This window comes from Paramormyrops kingsleyae, chromosome 13 (assembly GCF_048594095.1).
Source record: "Paramormyrops kingsleyae isolate MSU_618 chromosome 13, PKINGS_0.4, whole genome shotgun sequence".
Classification (NCBI taxonomy): Eukaryota; Metazoa; Chordata; class Actinopteri; order Osteoglossiformes; family Mormyridae; genus Paramormyrops; species Paramormyrops kingsleyae.
The window spans coordinates 12,081,604-12,108,740 of record NC_132809.1 but is presented as its reverse complement, the minus strand read 5'-3'; the positions used below and the strand labels follow the sequence as shown (position 1 = coordinate 12,108,740).

General features: G+C 51.2%; 1 protein-coding gene across 1 annotated transcript; it reads left to right on the top strand.

Annotated features, from left to right (window-relative positions):
- Positions 1–433: 433 nt before the first annotated feature.
- On the top strand, positions 434–20,133 carry mrpl23 (mitochondrial ribosomal protein L23). The gene is made up of 5 exons (XM_023842020.2): positions 434–591; positions 993–1,115; positions 7,613–7,695; positions 10,160–10,233; positions 19,178–20,133. The coding sequence occupies exons 1-5, from the start codon at positions 575–577 to the stop codon at positions 19,340–19,342; spliced, it is 462 nt and encodes a 153-aa protein (XP_023697788.1). The 5' UTR covers positions 434–574; the 3' UTR covers positions 19,343–20,133.
- Positions 20,134–27,137: the final 7,004 nt, after the last annotated feature.

The following is a 27,137-nucleotide window of genomic DNA, read 5'->3' as shown; positions in this document are numbered from 1 at the left end:
AACACGAACCAGGTGATTCTGTTAAGTTCTAAGAACGAAACTTTAACAGCATTTGCACACAATAAATGTAATTTGTTTTTCGAAATGGGAGGCAAAAGCACGCGATTGAATTAGACCTATATCTGAGTCTGATAGTAATAGTTTTCAATGCTGTGATTTGTTTGATATCGCTGTCACACACCCATCACAGCGCAAGTTTTGAAAAGCTGTAATTTGCCTGTATTTTCCTTCACAATTCTCAAGGTCGCTGGTGAAGAATAGGGGTAAATAATAATAATAAAAAAGAAAGGATCCTGCCTGCCAAGAAACTTTCCGGTGAACATTACACCGAATGATGCACGTAAATCGCAGCGCGCACTGCGTTCTTGCTGTGTCCGGTAGGGGGCAGTATAAAAAAATCTTCAGTATTTCGGAACGCGCCCGAATTCTCTTTACTCTGTCCTTCACGTGACCTTTAGCGGAAGAAACCCACGTGCGTCGCTAGTGTCGTAAACACTCGCTTCATAACAAAACGGCAAAGGCGCCTGGCACGCTGTTATAGCTGGGATTTTTTATTTTACAATTTCTTTTTACAATGTCGAGGAGAGTTCTGTAAGTATTCATTTGAATCTGTTCCCTGTTTTAAATCCGTAGTAGCGTTTTCTGGTCATGTAGGTGTTAGCTAGCAGGCTAGCTAGTACGGCACTATAATTTCGGTCAGTTTCCTTATTTGTCTTTTCGGAACCTTGGCTGTCTGTCAATGAATAGTCCGGGATCCTGTCAAAACTCCCCTGGTCGCTGCTGTGGGTCATTTGTAGGTGAATTAATAGGGAATGAAATCGAGGTGTCCCCCTCTAAAATAACTGAGGGACCGTGGTTCCGAAGTCAAGATTTCATGTATTAAATACTCCGTTATAAACAAAACATCGAGACAGCACTGCGTTTAAATCAGCAGCCTGATTTTTTTTTTTGTCCTGTTTTGAAACTAAGACTTATTTGTTTTTCCGGCTCAGATATCCTTTGTATCAATTCGGGAACCCACAGCTGAGGATCTTCCGGCCCAACTTCTTTCTTACCCTTGTGAGACCTGGCAAGGAACAGCCTCCTGACACCGTGCAGTTTCGGATCCCGATGGAGTAAGTGTTCCAGAGTGTCTAAAGAGCGAAAACCTGAGTATCATAAATCAGAGAACATCACATAAAGGTTATTTAACAGGAGCACAAGGATGTTGTGTCAGTTCCCAGGGCTTGGAACGTCTGTGAGCTGGATTCACACAATGAATTGCCTTGGTTAACATCAAAGTGATGAAAGCAATTTTCCATTGTGATTTGTGCAGGTGACCCTAGATATAGAATGTCTGCTAAGCATGTTAGTGCTTTAAAAATTATGCCTCTGGTTAAATTTCAAGATGAGAACTAAAATGTATTTGTCATTATGGCCATTAACATATACAGTGTCACTTGCTGTTGGTGGCTCTCCAAGGCAGGATGATACATCCACATGTTTAAAGTTTTGAAAAATGATCCCCCATTATAACCAAGCGATTATGTTATAGCATGTCGGCATGGTTTAGCCTTTATACCGCCTTTTTAAAAGTTATTACGAAATGATTACATTTTAATGACATGCCTGGAGTGAGGTGTGTATTTCAGTCAACTGCGTAGCTTAACTGCTACCTCACACCTCCTACGGCTCACTACTATTTTAGCCCTAAATTGTATACCACCAATCAACCAGATGCCTAATTAACTTTGGGTTTATTTGTGAAATGTCGTTAAGGGGAGGTGCCTAAACTTAGCTTGTGGTAAAAATACACCACAGAAGACAAGCAGCCTGTTTTTCATTATTGTTGTTTTTGGACTTTTTAAAATTGTGAATCTAAATAGCTCCGGAAGGCTTGTTAAAGGTGTGTCACACCACCTTTGGAAACAGTATTTTAAAATACCACATTAAGAGCATTTTTCTAAATCTGTTTTAACAGCCTTTGAAATGTTGCATGTTATTGCTTGACAGCTTCTTCGATTCTGGTTTTTCAGAAATCCTGCTTATTTGCTTCGTAATCATGGTCAACTTGCAAAATGATTGTTCTTTTTACATTATTGTACAGGATGACTTTTGAGGAATGTATTAGGCAACATTAATTGCATGTTATTACAGCCATTTGCCAATAAGTGGCAGTATGCTTTCAGAAGTAGCTAACGCATGAGTTTTCAACGCAAGATCTCCCCCGAACACTCAAGGGCTGCCACCCCTGTGATGCCCTGTGGGGCTCCAGCTCTGGTCTGTTTTCTTTTGGGGGTCTTTGCTTTAAGTAATGTTAACTCCATAGCTAACAGAATCTGAGTGGTTAGTTCCCTCAAGTGGCTGGGTCTTTAGTCAACGAAGAACACTTTATTCTTGTTTCTTGCCCTCGAATATCAGTACACCTCTCTCACACTCTACAGTTCACGTTATAGCCACTAGATGGAAACCAAGCACCAGGAACCCCCAAGAGGTGGCTGATAAAACATGTATGTGCAGAGGTAACCATTGTGCTGGGCTCATCCTGCAGGCTGGGTTTGCAAACTAGCATCAGCTCAGTGGCATGGGGGGCGGGGGCTGGTGTCTAGATCGGCATTAACGGCTCAGCTCTGTAAACCTGCCTGCGGTCTCCTTGACCTCGGCGCCCCCCGATGTCCCATTGGAGCGCGTTGGAAGCATTGGCGCTGCCCTCCCATCTGCCTGTTGTTCTGCTTCTCCACATTTCTTGTAAAGTTCCTTCGTGTTTCCTCTCCTCCTCCTGCTATTTTGTTTCTCTTCTCCTCTAAGATGCCTGCTCTGATTATGTAAGTTTGCTTTCTTTTCCTGAAGGCCAAGAGAGGTGGATGATTCATATGCTTCTTCTGAAATTCCACAAATGTTTACTGCCTCCCCCCATCCAACCTCCCTCTCTGTTTCTTTCACCCCCTTTTTTTTTTTTTTGTTCTCACGCCCCACGCGTTCTCACGCGTGGCCGTGACACACGCAACGGAGTTGCCGAGCGCGGCCCCCGCTCACTTTTTCACGTGGGAAGAGGCCAGTGTCGGCTTTGTTGTCCACGACGCCCCCGGGGCGTACATGAGAAATGTCGACAGCTCGGCTCCGCATCCCGTTTGTTCGGTTCACGAGACGCTCCGGAGAACACGGGGATCTCGGCTTTGTATTATTGCTAAAGAGCCAGAAACGCACGTATATAATTTTTTTTTTTTAACCTGCAGCATTTTTATTGTTGTTGTTGTGGTGTCAGGTGTTTCCCTTTACCTCGGCAACGTTATCGGATTTCGCAGCCCGTGTTCACCTCAGGATCGCTCGGGAGCGGCCCTTTAAATGCGCTTTCCCCCCCTGACATCTCGCTTGGCCCAGGAGTGCGTCGGCACGTCCAATTAATCGCACGCACCTCCCGCGTCGGAGTTCCTCCTGGGTCCTCTGGACATTTTGCTTGGCTTCGCTTGTTAGTGCGGTCGATGGAAATACTTGGCATACGCTCCCCCCTCCCCCCCCATGGTGGATTTATTAATGGGGGGGGGGGTGCATATTCCAGTTAACCCCCCACCCCCTCCTTGGCCAGTGAAAGGGTAAGATCACTTTCAGATCTCCTGGGTTTTAAGGGTAAGACTTTCTTTCTGCCTCTGTTCTGTTCCCTTCAGGAGCCCTGTGATAACCATGCTTGTGTGGGACTCCCAGTACTGAGCTGTTTCGTCCTGGGGCACCTGTGGGCTTTCTGCTGCTGTTGACTCACTGCTCTTTTGTTTTGTTTTGTTTTGCCCCCCCGTATCGCTGCCCTTTAATCATGTCGGAGTCGTGAGTGTGTCACAAAGCGAGCTGGGCGTCGGCGTCCACACCCTCTCCTCCTTCATCTGAAAGCGGCCGCTTCTCTGGTTTCGTTTTCATGGACCGGGGTGTTGTGTCGCCGGTGCCTTTGAACTGGGCCACGCCGTGTGTGACGTCTGTGTGTGTGTGTGTGTGTGTGTGGTTTGGAGATGAGGTGGCTGAGTGGGAGTTAGGATTTGGCGTTGGAAGTTGAGCAGCTTCCAGCGAGCTCAGCGGCTATGAGGTCGGTTCCACATCAGTCACGCGCCCCTGGTAGTCCGATGGGGGTGAGGTTACTGCCAGGGTTACAGCGGGGGAAGTCTTGCCAGCGCAGGTGCAGCCTTGTTGCACAATTCCCCCCCTCCCCTGTGTGTGCGAGGAAGGTTGGCGGGAATAGAGCCGGCGCTGCGGGCATCCGGGTCGGCGTGTTACGCCACTTATGCTCTGCAAGCGTGTTATCTACGGTTATGTCAGGGCGGAGAGTGAAGCACTTGGGTCCTGCGTCTTTGAGACTTACCCTAGATAAACCCGAGCCCTCAGTTGGACACCTGCCGGCTGCGTCTTTTCCCTGGCATTATGTGTCGCATTAAATGCAATGGTGCATGCTGACCATAAGCTCGAATGCAACATCAAGGAGCCAGCCTGGGGTTTCCTGACTCTCCGTCACTGGTTTGTTTTCCCGCGTGTCAGTGTCTCAGACACCAGTCTCCCAATGTTTATGCACCATGCAATGTCATACTTCTTCCTCTTGGGGGCACTAGCCAGTTCAGACCTGATCCCGTGTTTCTTAAAGCCACCCGGTCTTCACGCTTCCTTGGCCTTGCGTGTAGCTGCACACGCTTGTTTTCTCCCACGCCGTAGTTTTGGGTAGAAGAACCGCCTAGGGATGCCGCTGCCTCGCCTAATTTATATCACGTTTTCCTTTTGCCGAAAATGACCTCGATATATATCTTTTAATATGATTATGTTATCACTCCTTGTAAAGTATATATTTAGACCTGAACGTAGAATGCTTTGTTTCTTTGTAACATTATACAGTGTAGAATTGTGTTAATATGCAGTTGTAAGAAACACTTTTTGCAAATTGGGTGTCATGTTACGCCTGTTGTGAATAATACCCCTACTATTATCTTAGAAAAAAATTCAAATTTCAGTTGTAATATGAAAAAATGGGCTTTTAAGATGAAACGTGAGCCTTTAAGAGAGAGCCGCTCAACTTGTCACGCTTAATTAAAAACCGCCAATGGAAAGAGGGGCTGTTTCGGGGGTGGGCGCAGCACAGAGCTTCGGCGTTCCCCCCCCCCCCCCTCTTCACTCCCGGGGCACCTGACGGCCCAGGCCTTCAGGACGTGCGCCCCCCCCGGTGGGCCCCCTCCCCCAGGTGCCGCTCGGCGGCGTGCACTTGGCTGGTATGCCTCTCCTTGGTTTTCTGCTCTGTAATCACACTCCTCTCTTTCCACTCCAGTGCCCTGGAAAGCTCTCTCCTTTCTGTGACCCATCCTGCTCACTGCGTCTGAATCTTTCGCTTTCTAGGAATCGCGCACTCTCTCTCTCTCTGGCTTCCACCGGCTCCCACCGCAGCCGTGACCCTAGGACCTCCACGCAGCAACGGGACCAACGGGACCTGGCCCCGATCTCTGTCTGTTTGCTGCGTTGCTAAGGAGACAGTTTTTTTTTTTTTTTTTTCCCCCCAAGCTCCTGTTTATTATTTTATTTTTTTCAAGGACCTTTTGATGGATCACATTCCCCTGAGCTGAGTGCCCCCCCCACCCAATTTTGGCATCTCCTTATTTTCCTGAGGATTTCGCTTAATCCCCCCCACTGCCCCATGGTCTGCCCCCTCATTCTCTGGCAGGTTTTCGGTTGTGTAGCGACGCTTTCCGCGGTTTCGCCAGACCTCATCTTGTTTGGTGTAGCGAGAGTGTAAACTGTTGGCTGCTATGACTGTGGTCGGTGTGACGGGTCAGACCTCACGGGCTGGCACTTAGGGGCTCCGCGTGACTCCTCATTGGTCCCCCAGCTGGCCCCTGGTTATTTGGGGGGGGGGGCGGGGGGGGGGGGTGGCAGAGCAGCCTGGACGCTTTCCTCCAATAACACGTTTCGCCGTTTCTGTCTAGCCTGCTGCCAGTGGCCGCTGTCAAGTCATTCCAGAGACGGCAATTAGCTATTAGGCTCTAACGTCATATCAGCCGGGCTCTTCTATCAGTGGCGGGTGGGCGGGCAGTGTCTGCAAGCTCAGCTAATTTAATTTTATTGATGGCTAACAGAAAATATCATTATGGGGCCTCGGCAGAGAAATTGACCTGGGGTGGGGGGCACCGGTAATTCGGGTGGTGAATGTGTGTTTGCTGGCTTGGCCCCGCTGCTCAGCACTGGCCTAGCTGCACGCTCCATCACGAAAACTCCGCGGGGCCCGAAGAATTCGGCTGCGGGGCTGGCGGGGCTCTTGGCCGGGTTAAACAAACTTTTATTTTCCTTAAAACAGTCGACCGCAGCGGCCCTGACGTCACCTGACTGCTGTGACGTCTGTGTTCACCCCCCCAGGATGGGAGGTTTGTCCCAGCAAGTGGTGGGATAAGTAAATAAATCAATGAAGTGTTTTTTTGTTTTTCTGTAACCGTGGTGCTAATTTGGATGTTTTTTTATGCTTATCCATCCCTCCATTCATCCATCCATCCATCCATCCATCCATGCATATTCTAACCTCGTATCCAGGCGTGGATAGTATTTCTGATACGTGAAATTATTTAAATATGTGTATTTCAAACACAAAATTGTATTTCGTAATTTGTATTTGCCTTGCTTATGTTTATGCAGTTTGTATCAAAATGCTTTGATGTTCAGTATTTTAGTATTTTGAAAATACAAGAAATACTTTTGCCATAATGTATGCCTAATGGGATCATTTGTGCAGAATGTTTGTGCAAAGACAAGGAGGAAGTTTACTTTTTCAGACATTTTAATGAATGATCATTAGAGCCAATAGTTGATCACTTATGTTGAACCAAAAGGCTTATAGGCTCCATTCAGGCCTAATCGTGTTTAAAGTTAAGATGTAGCTGAGTGAAGCCTGACATTGTGTTTGTGTAAATGTCCTGTGGTGCAAGTAAGGGAGCAGTTTTGTTAATTAAATCACAAAAAAACATTTTTCTGAGTCTGTTAATATCACCTTTTAATTCGATTGACCTACCATAATCTCAGTTATCAAGTGAGTAGTTGGGTTATTTTAATACGCTTCAGAATATTTAATCTTTTGTTCAGTTTCACAGTTGTATTCTCATTAAGCAGTGAAAAAATGTTGCTGTTATGCTTGGCTGGCTGATATGGAATAGAAGTCTGTAATGTATCTTTGTATTTTTAACATTCAAAAGACAATAGTTTATTTTGATACTTTGCTTGGTGGCTGTATTATAGTTTTATTTTGATGCACCTACAAATAAGGTATTTTGTGAAGCATAGGACAAGAGTTGGGATGCAGGCTGGATGGGATTTCTGTGCTTGCTAAATGTATATGATATATATGCAGTCACAACTTTATACATGGGATGTATATAAGACAGAAAAACAACTTGTCCATCCTGCCCATTGGCTTTATAAAGACCCCCCCCCCCCCCATTTAAGATTCAACTCAGATTGCTTGGTTTCAGAAATAACGACGGATGATTGCGCTTATAGCGTCCTCTGGCAGAGCAGAGATGCTGGTCCTAAGATCATCGGCGCTTTGACTTCACGTGCAAGAGCACGGAGCATCGCGGTTGAGTTTGACGGCTCCCATAATGCTGCTTTTCTCCCGTCCTCACTGCAGGATGACCAAGTGTGACGTGAAGAACTACCTGGAGAAGATCTACAGTGCGCCGGTGGCTGCTGTACGGACCAGGATACAGTACTGTGAGTTGTTCTGCGTGTCCTCCTGGGGTCTGCCTCCCGTGTGTTAAATTCCATGTTTACACCCCCACCTGCTTGTGTGAAAGTTGTGCCTGGGGGCTCATGGCGGTGTTTGTGTTGGGTAGGTCATACAGAGCCGGGGGGGCGGCGCGGGGATCGACCACCGACTGAGGCGGTTTCTGATCCTCTCTCAGCCATCCGAGGGGAATGTCACAGTACAGCCCCAGCCCAGACCCCCTTGCGACGATAACGGTCGGGGAAGCCCCCCTTTGTATGTGCCCCTCCCCTCGCAGCACCGTACCCCCCCCCCCCCGGATTCGTGGCACTGGCGCTCTCGCCCGCCTGTCCTGATGTGCCCCCTTCGCTCCGAGCGGCCTGGGCTTGGGTTTTACGGTGTGGTTTTTATAGCCTGGCCGTTTTGCTTCAGAATGATAACAAGCTGAAGCTCTGCGTGGTTAGCTAGGCAGTACCTGCGCCTTTTACGAGGGAGGAAACGTCTGAGCGAAACTTAGCTTCGCTTTCCTTGTTTTTTTTTTTATAGAATGGAGAGAATAAACAAAGGGGTGGGGCCTTTTTTTGCGTACAATTAATGGCTGTAGTTGGGTCTGAGCCATCGGGAAGCGTGTGTTCACACTAATAAAGAATGTCCATGTTGTCAAATTCATGCCTGCAGTTATACTTAAGCAAACCAATTAACATAAGGGCTTGTGTTTATTGGAGCTCTTTTAAAAAGGTGGGGGGGCGGGGGGGGGGTGATCCCCTGGTGCGTCAGGGGCTGGTAGAACCCCCTACCTCCACCACACCGTGGGGGCCACTCTGGCAGTGGTGCTTAGAGTGGAGGTGAAGGAGAAGCTGGGCAGAGTCACTGCTCAACAGGATCCTGGTCCTCCCCCCCACAGTGAGAGGGAGGCCAGGGGTGTTTTGGAGGAAGTTTCCATAACTACCCTTCGTGGACACAAAACCTGTAACTTGATCTAACGGGCTTCCTAGGCAGTCGGGGGGGGGGGGCTCAAGGGGTACTACCCCGTCCTCATTTGGGCCAAAGGGGCTCTTCCACGGGGCCTTCCCAGATTTCCATGCTCTGCTGGTATGGAAACCTGGCCTGAACCTTAGAGGGCCAGCTGGAGGGGGTGCACTGGGAGCTCAGGGAATGGATGGCAGTCACCCAGTTGGGGGTCCTGGGTTTTCCCTCTTTTTGATCCTGTTCTAGGGGTGGGTGGGTGGGGGGGACTGGGCAGGTTATGCCCCCACTAAGGGGGCCTCAGTGCTCTATTGCAGGTCATTCCATGAGCTGTGTGTGTGTGTGTGTGTGTGTGTGTCTCTGTCTGTGCGTGTGTGCGTGTGTCTGTGTGTGTGTGTGTGTGTGTCTCTGTCTGTGTGTATGTGTGTGTGTGTGTGTCTCTGTCTGTGTGTGTGTGTGTGCGTGTGTTATGTCTGTATTACATTTTGAGGATCAAATATCCCCACAATTTGACAAAAACTTATTTCGACGTTGTGGGGACCATTTGTTTTTGTTCTCACAAGAGTCAGTTTTATAAAAATCTGTCAAAAAAGTAAAAATGCCAAAAGTCTTATATTTTGTTTGGTTACTTATATGGTTAATGTTAGGGCTGGGTGGGGGTTAAGGGTGTCATTGTTGGAATTAGGGTTTTCCCATACAAATGAATGTAGAGTCCCTGCAAAGATATCCATACAAACGTATGTATGTATGTGGGGGGGGGGGGGGGGGGTTATGTGAGAGAGAGACCCAGGTGACTTGTTAAACAGGAATGTCTCTCTCATGTTTTACTGCTAGAACTTGAAAGGTCAAGGGTCACGCGCTGTCCCTGGCGTCTGTGTGCCAGCGGGATTAATGTGGGTTGGGGGAGGGACCCCTGAAACTGAGGCTGCTGACATCATCGGCAGCTGCTTAAAGGTTAAAGATTAACGGGCATTCCTGGGTTGAGGCCACTGGACCGGAGTAAGCCCAGTCGGCACGGACTCCTTCCCCGACCCACTCATAGTGGGGCACGTGCTTGTGGGAGAGGACATCCTGCCCTAGGAAGGTCTAAAAAGTAGGGGGGGGGGGGGGGGTTCCGTGCAGAGTACAGCAACGATGGGCCTGACTCCCAATTTTCCGTACCTGTCCCTTCTGCTGGGTGGCTGATCATGGCATGTGTGTGTACATGCGTGTGTGTGTACATGCGTGTGTGTGTGCATGCGTGTGTGTGTGCGCATGCGTGTGTGTGTACATGTGTGTGTGTGTACATGTGTGTGTGTGTGTGTACATGTGTGTGTGTGTGTACATGTGTGTGTGTGTGTACATGCGTGTGTGTGTGTGTGTGTGTGTGTGTGTACATGTCTGTGTGCGTGTGTGTACATGTGTGCGTGTGTGTACATGTGTGTGCGAGTGAAGCATCTTACTCCATTTGATTCCCGGTGCCTCCAGACTGAACATTCTGCATATCATCCCTCCGATTTCTCACAGGCACCAACAAGAAGAGGAATCACTTAAATCAACGGGTGAAGAGGCCAGATTACAAAGCAGCGTACGTCCAGTTGGTGAGTGCCTTCCCGGAGTGCTGGGGGGGCATGCAGCCGGCCCCCCTCCCGTCACTGTCCCCTTTCCCTGCCCTGCTGTCAGATATGCCACAAAAGGGTTTCCCACAATGACTCGCCGCTGACAAAGGGAGGGAGCGCATAGGCCCTTACGTACCTCTAACAGTGTCTCAGTTTCGCCGCCTTTATCGCGTCTGTGTGCCTAAATGATGCCGGCCGGCCTCCTGAATGCCGGCGCCTTTGTGCGCCGCTCTCTGTGGGCTGGGTGGTGGTTCGCTCTGGGCCTCCCCCGGAGCTCCCCAAGCTGCAGGCGTCCTCGATGGCCATTATCGTTCACTCCCTGGGCCCCAGCGCCGTTTGTTTGGCCGCCATCTCCCACACTCACCCTCGCTGCCGTTCTTAGAAAGCGGGTGGGGGGGGGGGCAGTAGGTTGTATTTAATTACATGCCAGACTTAATCCAGGAAGTAGGTTCAGAGAGGGGCACAGTTATTATCCAGGCCGAGAGAGGGAGTCCTGTGCTGAATTGTAGGGGGGGGGGGGGGGTTATATGAATATTTGAGGTCAGGGTGTTCTGTGGTCACCCATGTTGTTGGGCTCACTGGGGCCCCCATCGGTGGGGTCAGACCCCTGCTCGTTTTCCATGCCATACCCCGTCCGCCCCCCACTTGGCGTGGAAAATTGGGAGAATGTTCATATTCATCTTTCCCTGGAATCATGAGTCCTTTAATATTCAGTCGGGGGGGCCGGGGGGGGGGCCTCAGAGATCCTGCGATTGAATAAACAGCCGGTTTCTGAGATGTATGTACAGCATGTAACAGGCTGAATAACTCGCAGGGTTTGAACATTAAACCCGCTGCACACGTCAATTTTTTCCAGAGGCCTCGTTTCGATCGGGGGGACTTTGCCAGTCATCCTGTGTCCCGGGCCGTGCAAGGCTGCTCAGTGTGTGTGCTGAGTCTCCTCTGGGTCTCTGCTCGCACATGCAGCCTCGGTGGGGGTGGGGGTGGGGGTGGGGGGCTGCCCTGAGTGACGATCAAATCACTGCCTGAAGGTGTCAATATGAAATCGAATTTGTGGAATGTGGGACTCTGTCTGACAGGTCTGGAAAAGAGGGATAGAGGGAAAGAGAGAGAGCGAGAGAGGGGGGGGAAGGGAAAGAGAGCGAGCGAGAGAGGAGGGGGAAGGGAAAGAGAAAACAACATAGAAAAGCCCGTCGTTATTTTCAGTGGGGGGTTAAAATCAAGATTGTTCTTAATTGACACCACATGTCGGGGAGTGTTACGTGATCTGATACCCACAGCGGTTCCCCTGAGTGCCCCCCCCTTCCCTGGCCCCTTCCAGAAGCTAATACCCCTACGGTAATATGGAGGCTTTGCTTGGCCCCCCACCTAAATTACATACTCCAGGCTTGTGATGGGCTGTGTTAGCTGTATGCTTTAGCGAGCGCTCCCCACTTTGACACAGGATCCCGCCGTGAGGAAGTACGTGGGAGGGGGGGGGGGTCGGGGAGGTGACTGGGGGCACTGTGGAGCCCTGCCAGAACAGGGAGGTCTGGAAAAAGGAGGGGTGGGGGGGGGGGGCAAATGAAAAATCAGGAGACTTTATCAGGCTTCTAACCGCTTTCACCTGGCGCTTGCTTTCACGTCCAGGACGTCGCTGCCCCCCCACCCCCCGGAGCCAGTGGGCTGTTGCGATGACGTCATCCCCACCAGGGTTACACTCCGCCGTAGGTCCTGAGCGGCCTGGTGCCAAGTTTCCCTGTGACTCGCATGTGTTTGCCTTTGTTGACGTGCAAAGTGGTGTGGGGTGGTGCGTCTCCCCCCCCTCAACTCGGGGTCACTGTGGTACATTGGGGGAGTTCATTGGCTGTTTGCGCTGACCCCTTGGGGCTGGGGGTCTGAAGTGCAGGGCTTGCGTCTGTCGCCTGAAGTCCTGCCGTTCTATTGCTGGCCCGGGGTCTGTCCGCTAGCTTTGTCCTCCTCGAGGAGCAGTGAGGCCCGGGGTCTGTCCGCTAGCTTTGTCCTCCTCGAGGAGCAGTGAGGCCCGGGGTCTGTCCGCTAGCTTTGTCCTCCTCGAGGAGCAGTGAGGCCCGGGGTCTGTCCGCTAGCTTTGTCCTCCTCGAGAAGCAGTGAGACCCAGGGTCTGCCCGCTAGCTTTGTCCTCCTCGAGGAGCAGTGAGGCCCGGGGTCTGTCCGCTAGCTTTGTCCTCCTCGAGGAGCAGTGAGGCCCGGGGTCTGTCCGCTAGCTTTGTCCTCCTCGAGGAGCAGTGAGGCCCGGGGTCTGTCCGCTAGCTTTGTCCTCCTCGAGGAGCAGTGAGACCCAGGGTCTGCCCGCTAGCTTTGTCCTCCTCGAGGAGCAGTGAGGCCCGGGGTCTGTCCGCTAGCTTTGTCCTCCTCGAGGAGCAGTGAGGCCCGGGGTCTGTCCGCTAGCTTTGTCCTCCTCGAGGAGCAGTGAGGCCCGGGGTCTGTCCGCTAGCTTTGTCCTCCTCGAGGAGCAGTGAGGCCCGGGGTCTGTCCGCTAGCTTTGTCCTCCTCGAGGAGCAGTGAGGCCCGGGGTCTGTCCGCTAGCTTTGTCCTCCTCGAGGAGCAGTGAGGCCCGGGGTCTGTCCGCTAGCTTTGTCCTCCTCGAGGAGCAGTGAGGCCCGGGGTCTGTCCGCTAGCTTTGTCCTCCTCGAGGAGCAGTGAGGCCCGGGGTCTGTCCGCTAGCTTTGTCCTCCACGAGAAGCAGTGAGGCCCGGGGTCTGTCCGCTAGCTTTGTCCTCCTTGAGGAGCAGTGAGACCCAGGGTCTGCCCGCTAGCTTTGTCCTCCTCGAGGAGCAGTGAGACCCGGGGTCTGTCCTCTAGCTTTGTCCTCCTTGAGGAGCAGTGAGGCCCGGGGTCTGTCCGCTAGCTTTGTCCTCCATGAGAAGCAGTGAGGCCCGGGGTCTGTCTGCTAGCTTTGTCCTCCTCGAGGAGCAGTGAGGCCCTGGGTCTGTCCGCTAGCTTTGTCCCTCTTGAGGAGCAGTGAGGCCCGGGGTCTGTCCGCTAGCTTTGTCCTCCTCGAGGAACAGTGAGGCCTGGGGTCTGTCCCCTAGCTCTTTGGAGCAGTGAGGTCAGTCCCGAGATTAGATGGTGGTCTTACGCCCAAGGTCTCAAGTGTGTGCTCACACAAAACTCAGTAAAGCGAGACACAGATTAACACACTGCGGCTGTGTGTGTCGGGGGGGGGACACACACACCGCAAGATGAGATCGCTGCCACTAGATGGCAGCGTTTTGCTATGCTGGCTTGAGGTACATTATGATAAAAAATTATGTTAACTTCAACATATTGTAGTACATTTTTTCTTCATCAAACGCTGTCTCATACGTACCCCAACCATAATTCTGTCATGCACTCTTCTTCAGGAGCTGGTTTTGTGTCTGACGTCTGCGAAGGCTAAGATTGAGAGATGGCTGGTTATCTTGTTGCTGCCCAGATGAGTGTGTCAGTCTGTCTCCAGCATTCCTTTGGCATATTAACGTCTGTTTACGTGGAAAACAGCTGGTTTGTGAGGTTTAGCGTAACGCAGGCGATGGTGTCGTGCCTGTCAGAAGCCGTCACAGACGCTGGCCTGTTCAGGAAGACCGCGGCGGGAACGCAGACACAGGCAGACACACCTCTGCGGTGGTATTTCAGTGCTGTGATGTCAGTTGTTTTTTCTTTTTAACTGCCCACCTGAGGGGCTGTTTTTGTGAACATGTATGTAAACAATTTGGCCAATCATTTGTCTTTTTTCCAGTTCGGAAGAGCCCGGGAAGGCGGAATTCTTATTCTCTCTGCCTCTCATAGCGCCCTGTAGGGTACACCAAAGTCCCTACATCATCATCATCATCATCATCATCATCTTGCTGTCCCATTAGGAGAGCTCATGTTCCTCCTCTCTCTCAGAAGGAGGAAGGCTGGGCTACCCTCGTGGAATTGTGTGTTCTCTGGCCCCTCCAGTCCCGCCCCCACCCCGCGATCCGTGTTAAATTTGCACGCAGCCGTTTGGAGAGGAGCGTGAGATGGCATCTCTTTCTCTTCTGTCTGGCCTGGTTTTCCCGCAAGACCCGTCGGACCCTTGATGGCATCCCGGCCCCCGCGCTGTAATGTTGATGTTACTCTTATCATTTTTTTCTGCTTCTTTAGCTGTATTTTTATAATTTCTTTATTGCTGCCCTGTTTTCGGCACATTTTGACCTCTGTGCCATTAATCCGTGTGGCCAGTTGCTGGGTTCCGATGTCCACAGGAGCCAAAATATAGACGGGTACGGCGGGCAGGCCCGAACAGGAGCGCGGGTCCATCTGTCGCCTGGCGGAGGGGCACCCGGAGCGAGTGACTCAGCGAGTGGCTCAGAAAGCGGCACGCTGGATGTGTGACGGCGAGCTGTAATCCTATCCCCCCGCCGGCTCTGCCTTTTCGCTTTCATGTTTGCCATCCTGCCGCTCTCTGACAAGGCGGGGGGGGGGGGCACTGTTTGTCTTTATGGGAACAAGCTTCTGTTTTGTTGGTAATGGGGAACATGACCTATGGCCACCCTCTTTGAGGTAATATAAAACCCTTTTGTGTAAATGTTTTCCCCCTTTTGACCACGCCAGCTTTTCCCCTGGCACAGGGATTCATAGGAGGCATTCCGAGAAGGACCCAGCCTCTCTGCCCCCCCCCCCCCCCGACACACACACATGCAGACACCACCCAGGACAAGGGAAAAGGCTGTACTGTCAGTCACCTTTAAAACTGGTCAAGGTCATCAGGGGAGGGCGGAGCTTCCATCCGTGAGTCTGGAGGGGAGAGGGTGGGGGAGGGGGGTAACCTGTGGGTGGAGGACCCATGGGTCTGGAGGGGGTCACCTACCACCCCCCCCCACACACTGCTCTCCTGAATACTCAATTTGGTTCCACAAACGTGATGAGATGCACAATGAAAGGAGCGTAAAGTGTCAGACTCGCGCACGCACACACACTCGCGCACGCACACACACTCGCGCACGCACACACACTCGCGCACGCACACACACTCGCGCGCACAGACACACACACCACTAGCCACTTATTTTGCGGGTTACAGTGGTAGATGTGTAGAACCAAATATCAGTAATTCACATTTTATTGGGGGTGGGAAGGAGGTCATATCCTGTGTAATTGGGGGCTGGGGGTGGGGGGCCACAGGCTTGTGGTCTGGAATGTATTTTCCTTGCAAAAATGCAACTGCTGAAATTTCCATTTAAGTGCACCCACCCGCCGCCCAGTTTTGACAACTTTCGACTGACGTACCAGCATCTGAGATCCGCGATTCTCGTTTGGTGGCCTGTTATCACCCTGCAGACCGGGTTCCACTCCCCTCCTCCTCCTCGGCTGACTTGGCCCCCATTCTGGGGCGTGTACCGACACAGTGACATGTGGTTCAGGAGGTGGGGCCATTCAGGGGCGGGGCCATTCAGGGGCGGGGCCATTCAGGGGCGGGGCCATTCAGGGGCGGGGCCATTCAGGGGCGGGGCCATTCAGGGCCGGCCTTCCCGCCTTCCTGTTAGACTCTCGAGAGCAGACCTGGTCGGGCGTCGCAAAGCGGTGTGAAGCAGCTGTGTAGCGGCGGGTGACTCCCCCACTGGATGCAGGTCACATAAGGGGACGATGTGGCCGGCTGTCCTCGCCTCACACGCTGTCCACACCGCCCTTTCAGACTCTCATTCCCTACTCGCCTCCTTCACTCTGCCCTTTCGGAGAGAAGGTGGTTCAGATCCTGACCTGCATATTAAACACCTAAGCTGTCTGTGTGTGTGTGTGTGTGTGTGTGTGTGTGTGTGTTCCCCCATTTTTGAGGATTAGTTAATTCATAAAATCCCCCAAAGAGTTTTTTTTTTTTTTTATGATTGCTGTTGTACACATTCTTTGCCTGCTGGATACTTGTTTATCCTAATCGCATTCTCTCCTTCTCCTCCTCCTCCTCGCTGCGCCAGCCAGCACCGTTCCAGCGTCCCTCGGGGGTGGGGGGTGGGGGGCTCCACGTCCTCAGATATGCACAGTGACTCGAGGCAGGAGGAGGCTTGAGTTCAATAAGCAAAAAAACTAGAGAGGGGCCAGGGAACAGGACCAAGGATAACATTAGTGTTCCATGTTGGAGTGTTTGTGTGTTTGTGTGTGTGTGTGTGTGCGTGTGTGTGTGAGTGTGAGAGAGTGTGAGTGTGAGAGAGCATCTCACCGGGACGGCGTACATGTACCCTACTGGAGCAGCACCACAGTTCACCGGCGGAATCACAAGCAGAGTCGTACCCCCCCAGGAGTGCTGTGACTCGCGCAGTGCGTGCAGCTGCACTGGGATGCCAGCAGCTCGTTACAGTGGCCCGCCGAATTGCGAAAGCCCCCACCCCACGAGAGCCGTGTTCGTGTGAGCGCCCCGGCAAGCTTCCGACGGCGCGGGAATCGCTTGACGTGCGAGTGCGCTGTCCCGTCAGCGTCGGGCTCCTTGTCAATCTGTTTGTTTTTGGAGAATAATACCCCCTCTCCGTCTGTGCCTCGCTTGTTTACACTGGGCGTCCTCGCTGCCTCGCTCCGGCCCGGGGTGGGGGGGGCTGGCCGGCCTGTGGGGGAGTGTAAATGGTGCCGGAGGTTCTGTTTTTCTGGGCATGCCGTTTACTACAGCCGGGAAAGAGGCCGTCCATGCTGCACCCCTTATGTTTGTATTTTCTTTGGTAGAGGCGCTCCTCGTGGCGGCGTTTGGCCCAGCCCGTGTTTGCCCAGCGTCGGCGGGCCTCTCGGGTTGTGCTGTCACCACCGGCCGGTCCCTCCGTGTTTCAGCCGCAGGAATTCAGCCCTGCCTCCTGAGCTCCTGCCTCGTTCCGCCTCGCCTCGCCTCATGTAGGGAGCGGGTCGTCTTTGCCACCTGCGTGTTTTGTGTACGGCCGACGCTCTCAGGCCAGCACCAATCAAGGCGGGTGTTTTTTCCCTCCCCCTCCCCATTTCTTGAACTTACTTTGGCCCTCCCCCTGAGACCGACCCCCACATACGTACCGGCGCTCTGGGCGTCTCGTTTTGGGGGAAACAAGGCAATTACCCTCAGGATGGAATGTCTGCTTATGGCATGGGGTCAGAACTTCACAGCTCGGGGGGGTAATCAGCAATTCCCCCTGGGATGGCAGGCATTTCTTATGGGTGTGCTCCCTGACCCTGTCCAGCATGTTTGGGACGCCAAGCACCTATCACCTCTGGTTCACTGGAGGCTTCGGTGATCGTTGCCGTGGTGATCGTTGCTGTGGTGACCGTTTCCGTGGTGACCGCTGAGCATCCATGTGTGCTTGCGTTCCTGCCGTAATGTGGATTTTTTTTCTGGATGAGACTCAAGATTCCAAAGCTGATGCGGAGCCGTGCTCATTAAATATTTCATGTGATACAAGTGGGTTTCATGTGGGGAGATTAGCAGACAGACAAACCCCTGCAGGTCAGATGGGGCACGTGCATGAATGTTTTTGTAATTATTACATTGTGGGGACCAGATTTCCCCACAAGGTAATAAAAACCTGTAACTTTTTAACGTGGGGATATTTTTCGGTCCCCACAAGGATAACCTCAATTTTATAAAAAATCTGTGACTGCAATGAAAACAACTAAAAATACCATTAATCTTGTATTTTGTTTGGTTACTTATGGTTAAGGTTAGGGCTGGGTAGGGATTAAGGTTGCCATTGTTGGGATTAGGGTTTTCCAATAGAAATGAATGGAGAATCCCCATAAAAATGTGAATATGTGGACGTGTGTGTGTACGCATGTACACACACAAAGAATGAGACAGGATGAGACTTACACTGCAACTTCAGGCACTTGAAAAATATCCCAGTGTGCCCTGTGTGACTGTGAAATATGTGGTGTATAAGATATAATGCAAACAATGATTTATTGCAGTGTCTTTCGACACCTTTTCAGTTTTTTATTTTTTTTTTATTTTTTAAAGGCTGTCCCCTTGGCGCCCGTTTTGAGGTGTGAGGGGGACCCAGAGCACCTGCCAGAGGGGCTGGCATGGTGTGTGAGGATCGGAAAACCGGCCCGTTAAGGGCGGGAGGCCTGTGTGTGTTGGAAGGGGGTCCGTGAGGGGGTGGCTGTTCGTATGTAAGGCGGGGGTCCGTAGAGGGGGTGCCTGACACAAGGTGCAGCTGCACCCCGCCCGACACAGGAGCCAGTCCTCACATTTTTTCCAAGCCAAATATGGAATAGCACCACGTGGTCGAGGGTGCAATGGGTTAAATAATGGAATCCCTCTCCAGCACTGGATGAATGAACACTTCCACAAAGCCCTTCTGGGTGATATGGACCTTAGGGGCAGGAGGCCGGAAAGCCGGCCTGGGTTGTGCTGTTTTCAGGATGGGAGGGGGGGTACACAAAGTATGGGCTCTTGAAAAACATTAGAAAGGGCATCCTGACAGCACACTGCCCCCGCCTCACTGGCAAAGTGCCAAAGTGTGTAGAGTATCTGCGTGCCTAAGTTTTATACGCAGGACGTTCATAGATGGAAGCATAATCAAAGCCTGAACACAGTGTTGCTTTTAAGGACGTCTGGCATCCATCCATCCATCCCAGCTACCCTCACGCTGCCTCCGTGCACGGTCCTGGCCCTGTGGTCAGTGCCGTTTTTTCCTTTTTAAGGGGGGGGGGCAGGTTTCACCTTGACTGCTGCCTTCCTCCGGACCCTGTACTGTCAGCTTTAGTGAAAGTGAACAGTAAATTGGCTTGGCCTGGATCACACTCCTGGCCGGTGCTCAGCTTGCTGTTATATGCATAAATTATGTATCCATCCCAAAGAAAACGGAATTGCTCAACTTTCAGGCTCATAATAAGTCCGGCTGTTAAGACAACCGTTTTTCTCTGTCTGTCTCTCTCTCTCTCTCTCCGTTCCCTTTCAATTTTCTGCTTTTTTTTCCTTATTTGTCTTTTTTTTTAATCCCACATTTTGCTACAGGCCCAGCAGCAGACGTTTCAGTTCCCGGACATCTTTCCCAAAAAAGATGGCGAGCCAGAGGAGGGTTCAATGGAGGCCATTCAGGAGAAGTTCATGAAGGACGAGCAGCAGCGGCAAAAGCCGGACCCCAGGCGGGGTGGGGTGCCGGAGTGGTTTGGGATCTAGGGAGCCGTGTCTGTTTGCTGTCGGACAGGCAGGCGGAGAAGTACAGCTGTGAGAAGACAGAGGCCCGGGTCTGTATTTCTGCACGTCGCCCCCTTGAGTCCTGGAGGTTTCACCAACCAGAAAAGTGGCCCAAAGTGCATCTGTCACCTCAGCTGACCCTCCGAGTAACCACTGCAGTCCACAGGCCACATATCAAGCTTTGCATCTCTGCCACAGTTTGCGGCCAAATTCCAGGCCATTTAATTTAAATCAGCCTCCTTTGTCTGAGCTTGGGAGTGTGTGTGTCCTGTGTGTGTGTGTGTGTGTGTGTGTGTGTGTGTGTGTGTGTGTGTGTGTGTGTGTGTGTGCGTGCGTGTGCGTGCGTGCATGCGTGCATGCATGCCCTGTGGGTCTGTGTGTGTGTGTCGGTTCATGTGTGTGTGTGTGTGTGTCCTGTGTGTGTGTGTGTGTGTGTGTGTGTGTGTGTATGTGTCCTGTGTGTGTGTGTGTGTGTGTGCACGCATGCATGCCCTGTGGGTCTGTGTGTGTGTGTGTGCGTGTTTGTGTGTGTGTGCGCCATGCATGCCCTGTGGGTCTGTGTGTGTGTGTGCTTACATCCTCCATTCGCCTGTAAAGGACATGTTTGAGAGACAAATGTCATCCTGGGTCAAGGCAGACTTCAGATGCTCTCAGTTTGCCTTCTGTTTTCCTGCCAAGACTTAGGTCTGGCTTTGGGAGGAAATAAGAGACGTCCTCCTGCAGCCATTTTGTGTGAGTATTTGGAAAAAAATAAAAGGAATTCTGTGGAATAATGTCACTTGTACGTGTCGTCTGAGCAGCCGCCTCTCTGTTGCCCGCTATTACCGGCTCCGAGCTGCCTTATCATGTTACTGCGCCGCCCTGCTGGTTCTCCGGTGATGTCACGGCACTTGATGGTTTTACCTGACAGGAAACGGAGGAGGTAATAAAGCATGAACGTGTCAAAGTGATTTTAAGCCCTCATCTGTAGAAGGGAAAAAGTGTGGTATTTTGGGTTTGTAAACATTTTTTTTCCAGTTGAACTTACTTATATAGCACTTACATTTTAACAATATTAAACAATATACTTATTTTTAAAAAATATTACATTATGTCAAAGAGCTTTACATTGTCCCTGCCCAAAGCGCTCAGTGAGCAAGCCAGAGGTGACAGTGGCAAGGAAAAACTCCCTAATAAGAAGAAACCATGGAAGGAACGTTCAGACTGAAAGGGGGAGCCCATCCTTAGGGGCCGGCAAAGGAAGTCCAAAACAGCACTGTCCCAGTTTATAGAGTAACAATGTGTATAGTCCGAGTGTAAATGCGGAAGGTCCAGCTGATGTCAGGACAGAAAAGGTCTGATCTGGTTACGGTCAGCAGAGCTGAAGGAAAGGAGAGCGAGCTGAAAATTAGCATGGAGGTAATTGTGTTGCATTGTCCTGATCATTGGGGATGTCATTGTCTGACTGTGCTGTGTGAATTGAGGCCAGGAAGGGCAGTGAGTTTGCTGGAGTCTGCTGATTGCTGTGGCTTGTTCTGTTAAATGCAGAGGCTCGCGCAATTAAAAGTTTTTGTGGGTTAAGTCAACATACTTCTATCGAGAGAGAGAGAGAGAGAGAAAGTCCGTTTTTTTTGTTCCCCCCAAATTCCTGTCTGGTATTTTCCTGTTTTTGAAAATGTAAGAAAGATTGTGATCTTCATGCAGTTACCTGAGTTCAAAGTGTCACTGGGACTTTGGTGTATATATTCCAGATGGATTTTTCTGTGTCTGAAATATTTGTTCATATGCAATAGTCTCGGGACAGAAACACGATGTGTCGAGATCACTGAAACCTGGCTTTTCTGTCACTGTGTTTTTTAGGGATGTAGCTGGCAGCAAGATCACCAGTTGAGGTTTCCTCCTGGTATGATATGAATTGTGAAAGGCGGTTACTTCTGTGTTTTTTTTTTTTCTTTCTCCAATTTTTTCTTTCTCCAAGTGCGATTGCAAAGCAGGTCCGAGGCCTTGGATACGGACGTCATGAGGCGACCCAGGTGATCACCACGGTGCAAGTCAATATTGATACCGTTGGCTGTTGTTTTCTGCTAGGCGAAGCTAAATCCTGCATTAGTATAAACGGATTTGATTTAAAACAAAAGTCTGGCCCATAGGAAAGCAGCTGAACGAGGGAAAGAAAAGCAAATTCTTGCCTGGTTTCCTCACCGCCTGAAGAGACCCCACATGAAAGTTGGGAAATCATGCTCGCCATTTGCCAAGCAACGGGATGCCCCTCCCTCTCTTTCATACCCCATAAAAAAACACAGAGCGTGATACGTTTCCCTCGGCTTTGGCGAAACAGCTGGCACCGATTTCCCTGTTTGTTCTCGCGGAGTCCCTGCTGCCTGTCAGAGGCTTTGGCCTCATGCCTGGGGCTGTAGGGAGAACCCGAGGGGGTTGCCCTTCAATGCCCCTTTAAAGAGGGACACCTCTGCCCTCAGGCTGCATGGATTGTTTCAGTTAATGTTCCTTTGTGGAGCATAAATCTGAAACACAGCGAGAGGGGGAAGTCTAGGGGGGAGGGAGAATGTACTTATCAAACCGTATGGTGATGTTAACCAAGGGTTTGCTGAACCGGCTTTGGACCAGCGTGTGGCTCAGTCGGCTAAGTCTCTGTGCCTGTGATCTGAAGGTCGCCGGTTCGAGCCCCAGCCTCAGCCTCGGCGGAATGGTCATATATCCGTGTGCCTTTGAGCAAGGCCCTTAACCCCCAGCTACAGGGATGCTGCACATTGGGGAAGCTATAGAAGGGAGAAGAATTTCAATGTACTTGTATGTGTGCAAATGCCAAATAAAGGATTTATCACGTCCCTCAGCGAAAGTGTTACCTTGTCGTCCTGCAACACGAGGCTAATTGAGGAGTGGTGAATGTTTTAAAGATGGTCCCTAACCCTATGTACACCGATCCCAGACTGTCCTGTCCTGGGATTTGAACTGTGGGATGACATCACAGCATGTGTGTCGGGGCGCTCATGAGAATGCTCTCTGCATGGGCCTCTGGAGATGCACGCTTCCCACCCACCCGTCTTCATCGATCGTTTATTCAAAACCAGGAATTTTTGAGGGGGTGATGGGGACAAAATCTCCTTTATACGGCAGCCCAGAATCCTCAGACCTTTTAGGATGGCTCCTGGCACTAAAAGCCACTTAAAACCCTTTGTCGTTTCCAGCATCTTAGGTGTGATTGGCTGACTGTCAGAGTGCAAACCTTCTCATTGGCTGCTGTCCCATCCTGGGTGCCCCCCCCCCCCACCGTGGTTCCTGGGACCAGCCTCAGTTTCTTGTGGTGGAAGAGGCGGTTACTGGCTCCATGGGCCCACCCCGGACTGCTAATTTGGGAGGGGAAGTGTTAGGGTTAAAAAGCAAGCCAGTTGTGAAGATTTGGGATCCACACGTGCAACAAAGGTCAACCCAGCTGTCTCTGTGAATATTGGGCATCTGTCCTGTGTGTGGGGGGGAAACTGGCCACGGAAACACCAGGTCTATAAATATGCACAAGACTTATCTGTTGAGATTCCCGGAATGGCAGCACATTTTAATGCATCCCAGTGACAACTGGGCTGGTTCCTAAGAGTCCCAGCAGGAGCTTTTTGGATGGGGTCCATGGCAGCCCCCAGCTCCAGGTCGCTGGTGGTTTGTTGGTCCTCGCTGAGCACCCTCCCTCACCCCAGGGTGGGCCCCGGGCTCCCCGCTCGGGGGGGTGGGGGGGGAACACGCTCCCTTTTAAGCTCCTTGGTGGAGAAACTTGCCCCAGCATTGCATCTATTCAGCTACTGTTGAGAGGAAGATAATTAATGAGTAGAATATCAGGGTGAGCCTCCTCTCTGAGCCTTTAGCAGAGTGACCTCATTGTTTAACCACAGCCAGATGGCCCCAGTGGTGTTAAGCTTCAAACCTGCATCCTTTAGTTCACAGCACAACATTAACCCCAACACCAGTTATTACTTTTGCTTGCTTTGTCTTGTTGATTGACTGCGTTCACCCCTGAACCTTACTCTGGCACCCCCCCCTCCCCACCCCCCTTTGTAAACTGAAGGAGGGGGCCGCCCGCCTGTTTGTGAGGGGCCTTGCAGGACGAGCGAGGCACAGCACTGCCAGCTGCACAGCAGATACTTTGCAGATGATGCGACTCGCCAGCAATGACCGGGGAAACGACCGGGCCCCGAACTGGCCGGCGGCCAGACCTCGCATCCTCGCATTTCCTGCTGTGACGCAGTTTCTGTCATTTGGGCCCGAGCGCTCCGCTAGGGAATGCCCTGGGGGCGTAATTGCCGGAAAAATGACCCATCTAATTGCTGCCGTTGTCCTTATGTCACCATATTTTGGCAATGGTGAGGTTCCTTCAGTTGTTGATGTGGAGGGTGGGTGGATGGATGGATAGATGGATGGGTGCATCTGTTGTTATGATACGATGGCAATGTGTTGAGATCTGAGAGGCCTGGGGGATCGGGGGTAGCCTGGCCAGCTGAGCGGAGATGGAGCCTTTAAGGCGCCCATATGCTCGGCAGCCTTCCCCGTGCCGCTATCTCCCGGCTCCGGCGCCAGTCTCACCAGCTGTTGAGAGCAAATGCCGTGAGTCTTGTTTCGAGATTAGACCCGGCGCTCCGATGTGTCACCTTTCGGCTTTCGCGTGTGTGCCCGTGGTTGGGGGAAGGGGGTGACCAGGACTTTGCCTTCCCGAGGAGATCGCGGTGCTCACCCTCGCACGCCAGTTTGCCTGCAAGGGGAAAGGAATTCCCCCGGCTCTTCATTTCTGTTTATCTGCAATCAGCAGGCCCCTTTTTGAGGATCTGGGTGGTCTTAAGCAACCGTTCGCATTTGCATTTTAAACTGGCTAATGTTATTAATGATGCAAAAACGGGCAGGCAGGGGGTGGGGCCATTGGTATGTCCTGACACAAGCCCAGCGGATTTTGAGCCAGTCCAGTTGTCATAATCAGGATTCGGCCAGTAGAATTACAGAAGGCTGCTGCTGATGGCTTCTCCATCAGGTTCGGACATCTTCTCGACGTGTCCGACGCTTCTCACTCGTCCTTTGAACGATTAACGTGGTCATCCACCCAAGTGGCTAAATCAGATGTTGCTCAACCTTCATGACTCGGGCCTTCGGGAAGCTGACCACCCGCAGGAAGTTTGCCGTGAGGCTGTGCCCCGGGCCCCCCCCCAGCCAGTTCCAGGACCCAGTGCTGAGGGACATGTGAAGGTTAATTGGAAAACGGAATTGTAAAAAGGCTGTCCGGGCCCACAGCAACCCACTGGGAGCTACAACACTTCTTAAACGCTGCGAAATTACGCTTGGAGATTTTTAAACGTCTGAGAATGCTGTGGTTTCCAGTTTAATGAATATATGACGCCCCCCTTGGCCACCTCCAAACTTACATTGGAGGTTTGGGGGCTGGGGGTGGGGGGGGGAACAAATTTGTACCAGAAGTGTTTCAGTTTTTTACAAAGCAGGAGGAAAATATGCACAAACACACACAAAACTTCGGCACTTCAGACAGAATCGATGGCAGCAATCATAACAAACAGGGTAAACTGACTTTATGACCTTTGAGATGTTTCTTCTCTCCTTTCTTGCAATGGATGGAGAATCTTCGGAGAAGAGACTGGGGGTGTCTCTGGGTGGCCAGCCGGGAATCTGGAATCTTCCTGTGTCTCCTGGTTCCCAATTACCCTGGGCTTCATGCGGGTTTTACTTTCTCGGGTCGATGGTTAAGTCAGTCACTCCCAGTGTGGCCTGTGAGTTTATTAAGGCCAGGGTGGGGTGGGGTGGTTTGGGCGGGGATGAATGGTGTGCTTGTCATTGGAGTGTCATCCGGGCGGCTGTGGTGGGATGTAGCTTCGCCGAAATGTGCCGTGAGAACCACGTGTTTCAGGAAGCCCCGTTCTCCATCTTCCCAGCACAGAGGTCCACAATGCAGAACGTGTTTCTCCACGTCAGGGAGGTGAACTGCCGTGTTGCTATGTCAGTCTTTGGGGGCGGGGGGTGGGGGGGATGTTCCTACTCTTCTAAGCCTCTAACCTCTGGCCTTGAGATGCTGAGGACTATGGGATGGGGGATTTGTTAACGAAAGTCGGTGATGCCATTGGAAAAGGATTTTAGCTGCAGGCTGCAGGGTTGGGGGGGGCTGTGTGACGTACTGTGCACTACAACTCCATGTTGATGGTTTTCAGGGGTTGCGGGGTGACAATGAACTGCTGTCTCTGTGTCTGCAAACTCAAATTTTTCATCTGAAAGACGCAAACAAGGCCTGTTGCTCGTAAGCGTTTCCAGAGTGAGGGGCGAAAGGGGGAGATGGGGGGCAGAACAGCCCCACCCCCACCATTACTGGCTGCCAGTGTGGTTCAGGTTATGCTGCAGCTTGGGAGGGGGGAACTCAGTGGCAGGGAGAGGAGAACATGCCCACAACACTTTAATGAATCTCCCTTTGGGAGATTTTAGGCTTCAAAATAGTTTCCTGTGACGTCGATTGTGTGTTTGATTTGTGTTTTGAGAGGTTACTGTTATTCTCGGGAGAAGAGGATCTCGCACGCTTTCATTTCCGTTTACTCCGCAGCCAGCACAAAGTTGGCAAGGAGCAGCAATAGGATTGTAAAGACAGACTCCACCCCCCCCCCCCCCCCCCCCGCCTTTCCTGAAAGACCCATTTTTTTGTGTTTTAGCTGAAATAAATCCAAACTTGCTCTTTGACTTAAAGGGCTGTTTTAAATAATTGGGCTTGTTCTTGCCGGAGCATTTGTTCAAAGTGCTTTTCTGACGCCACTTTCCTTACCGTTGCCTTGACTTGAAGGTAAATAATAAGCCTTTTCAAAACTTGAAGCCAGACCATTATTTCAGGTTTTCTGTTTTTTTTCCCCCTCTTTCTCTTTATGCCAACGTGAACCAGCACTGGTTCTAATCGCACGCAACGGGCGCTGGACGGGAACCGCACGGAGTTCAGGTTCCGCTGTTGCTTCAGCTGCGGTGGTGCGGCCACGGAAAACCTCGCGCTGCCGTCGGGCCGCTGGAAACGGGGCTCCGTGGAAGCCCCCGGGGGCCGCAACAAAAGTGAAAAGGCTCCACTGTTGTCTCAGACGAGAGGAAAGTCTTACGCAGAGGTCATCAGTGAGATCACCGTCAATGGCCTTGTATTGCCCAGAATTGGTGAAAAAACACACCTTATATCCACAGCATGTCAAAGCCATGCGTGTTTCCCGTAATGTGTGCTGGCTGGAGGGGGGTTTACCTCCAAACCCCCCCAGGGGATTCATTGGAAACCTTCAAAGAAAGAAACCACGACTGAGAACATATTCATAAACCAACCTGAGAAGAGGGAAAAAAATAATAGGATGTATTTTTGTTGGGGGAATACCTTCAGAATCAGACGTCAGTATTAGTAATTATTTTTCCAGCATCCCCCCCACACCCCCAACTTCTACACATGTGCATGTTAGCAGTTCAAGCTAAAAAGCCATTATTGTGAAGTCAATGAACCACTTTTTCTTCTTCTTCAATGAAGTTATGTAAATACTAATAATAGAATTAAGTTTCCCATCTATTCAGTGCTGGCTGAGAAAAGCTGAACATTTTATTCCTTTTTGAAAATCTTATTAAATTTATTGGAAGGGAAATGTAGAAGGGTAAAAAGTTGGAGCCGGCTTGAAGCTGTGGATTTCACCGTGGTTTTTAATGCTTTTGAATTTTATTAAATATTCGGAACATAAGCTGTTTTATATGAGCTGGTAAGAACTCGGAAAGCAATCCAGTCGACAGCGGGATGGGG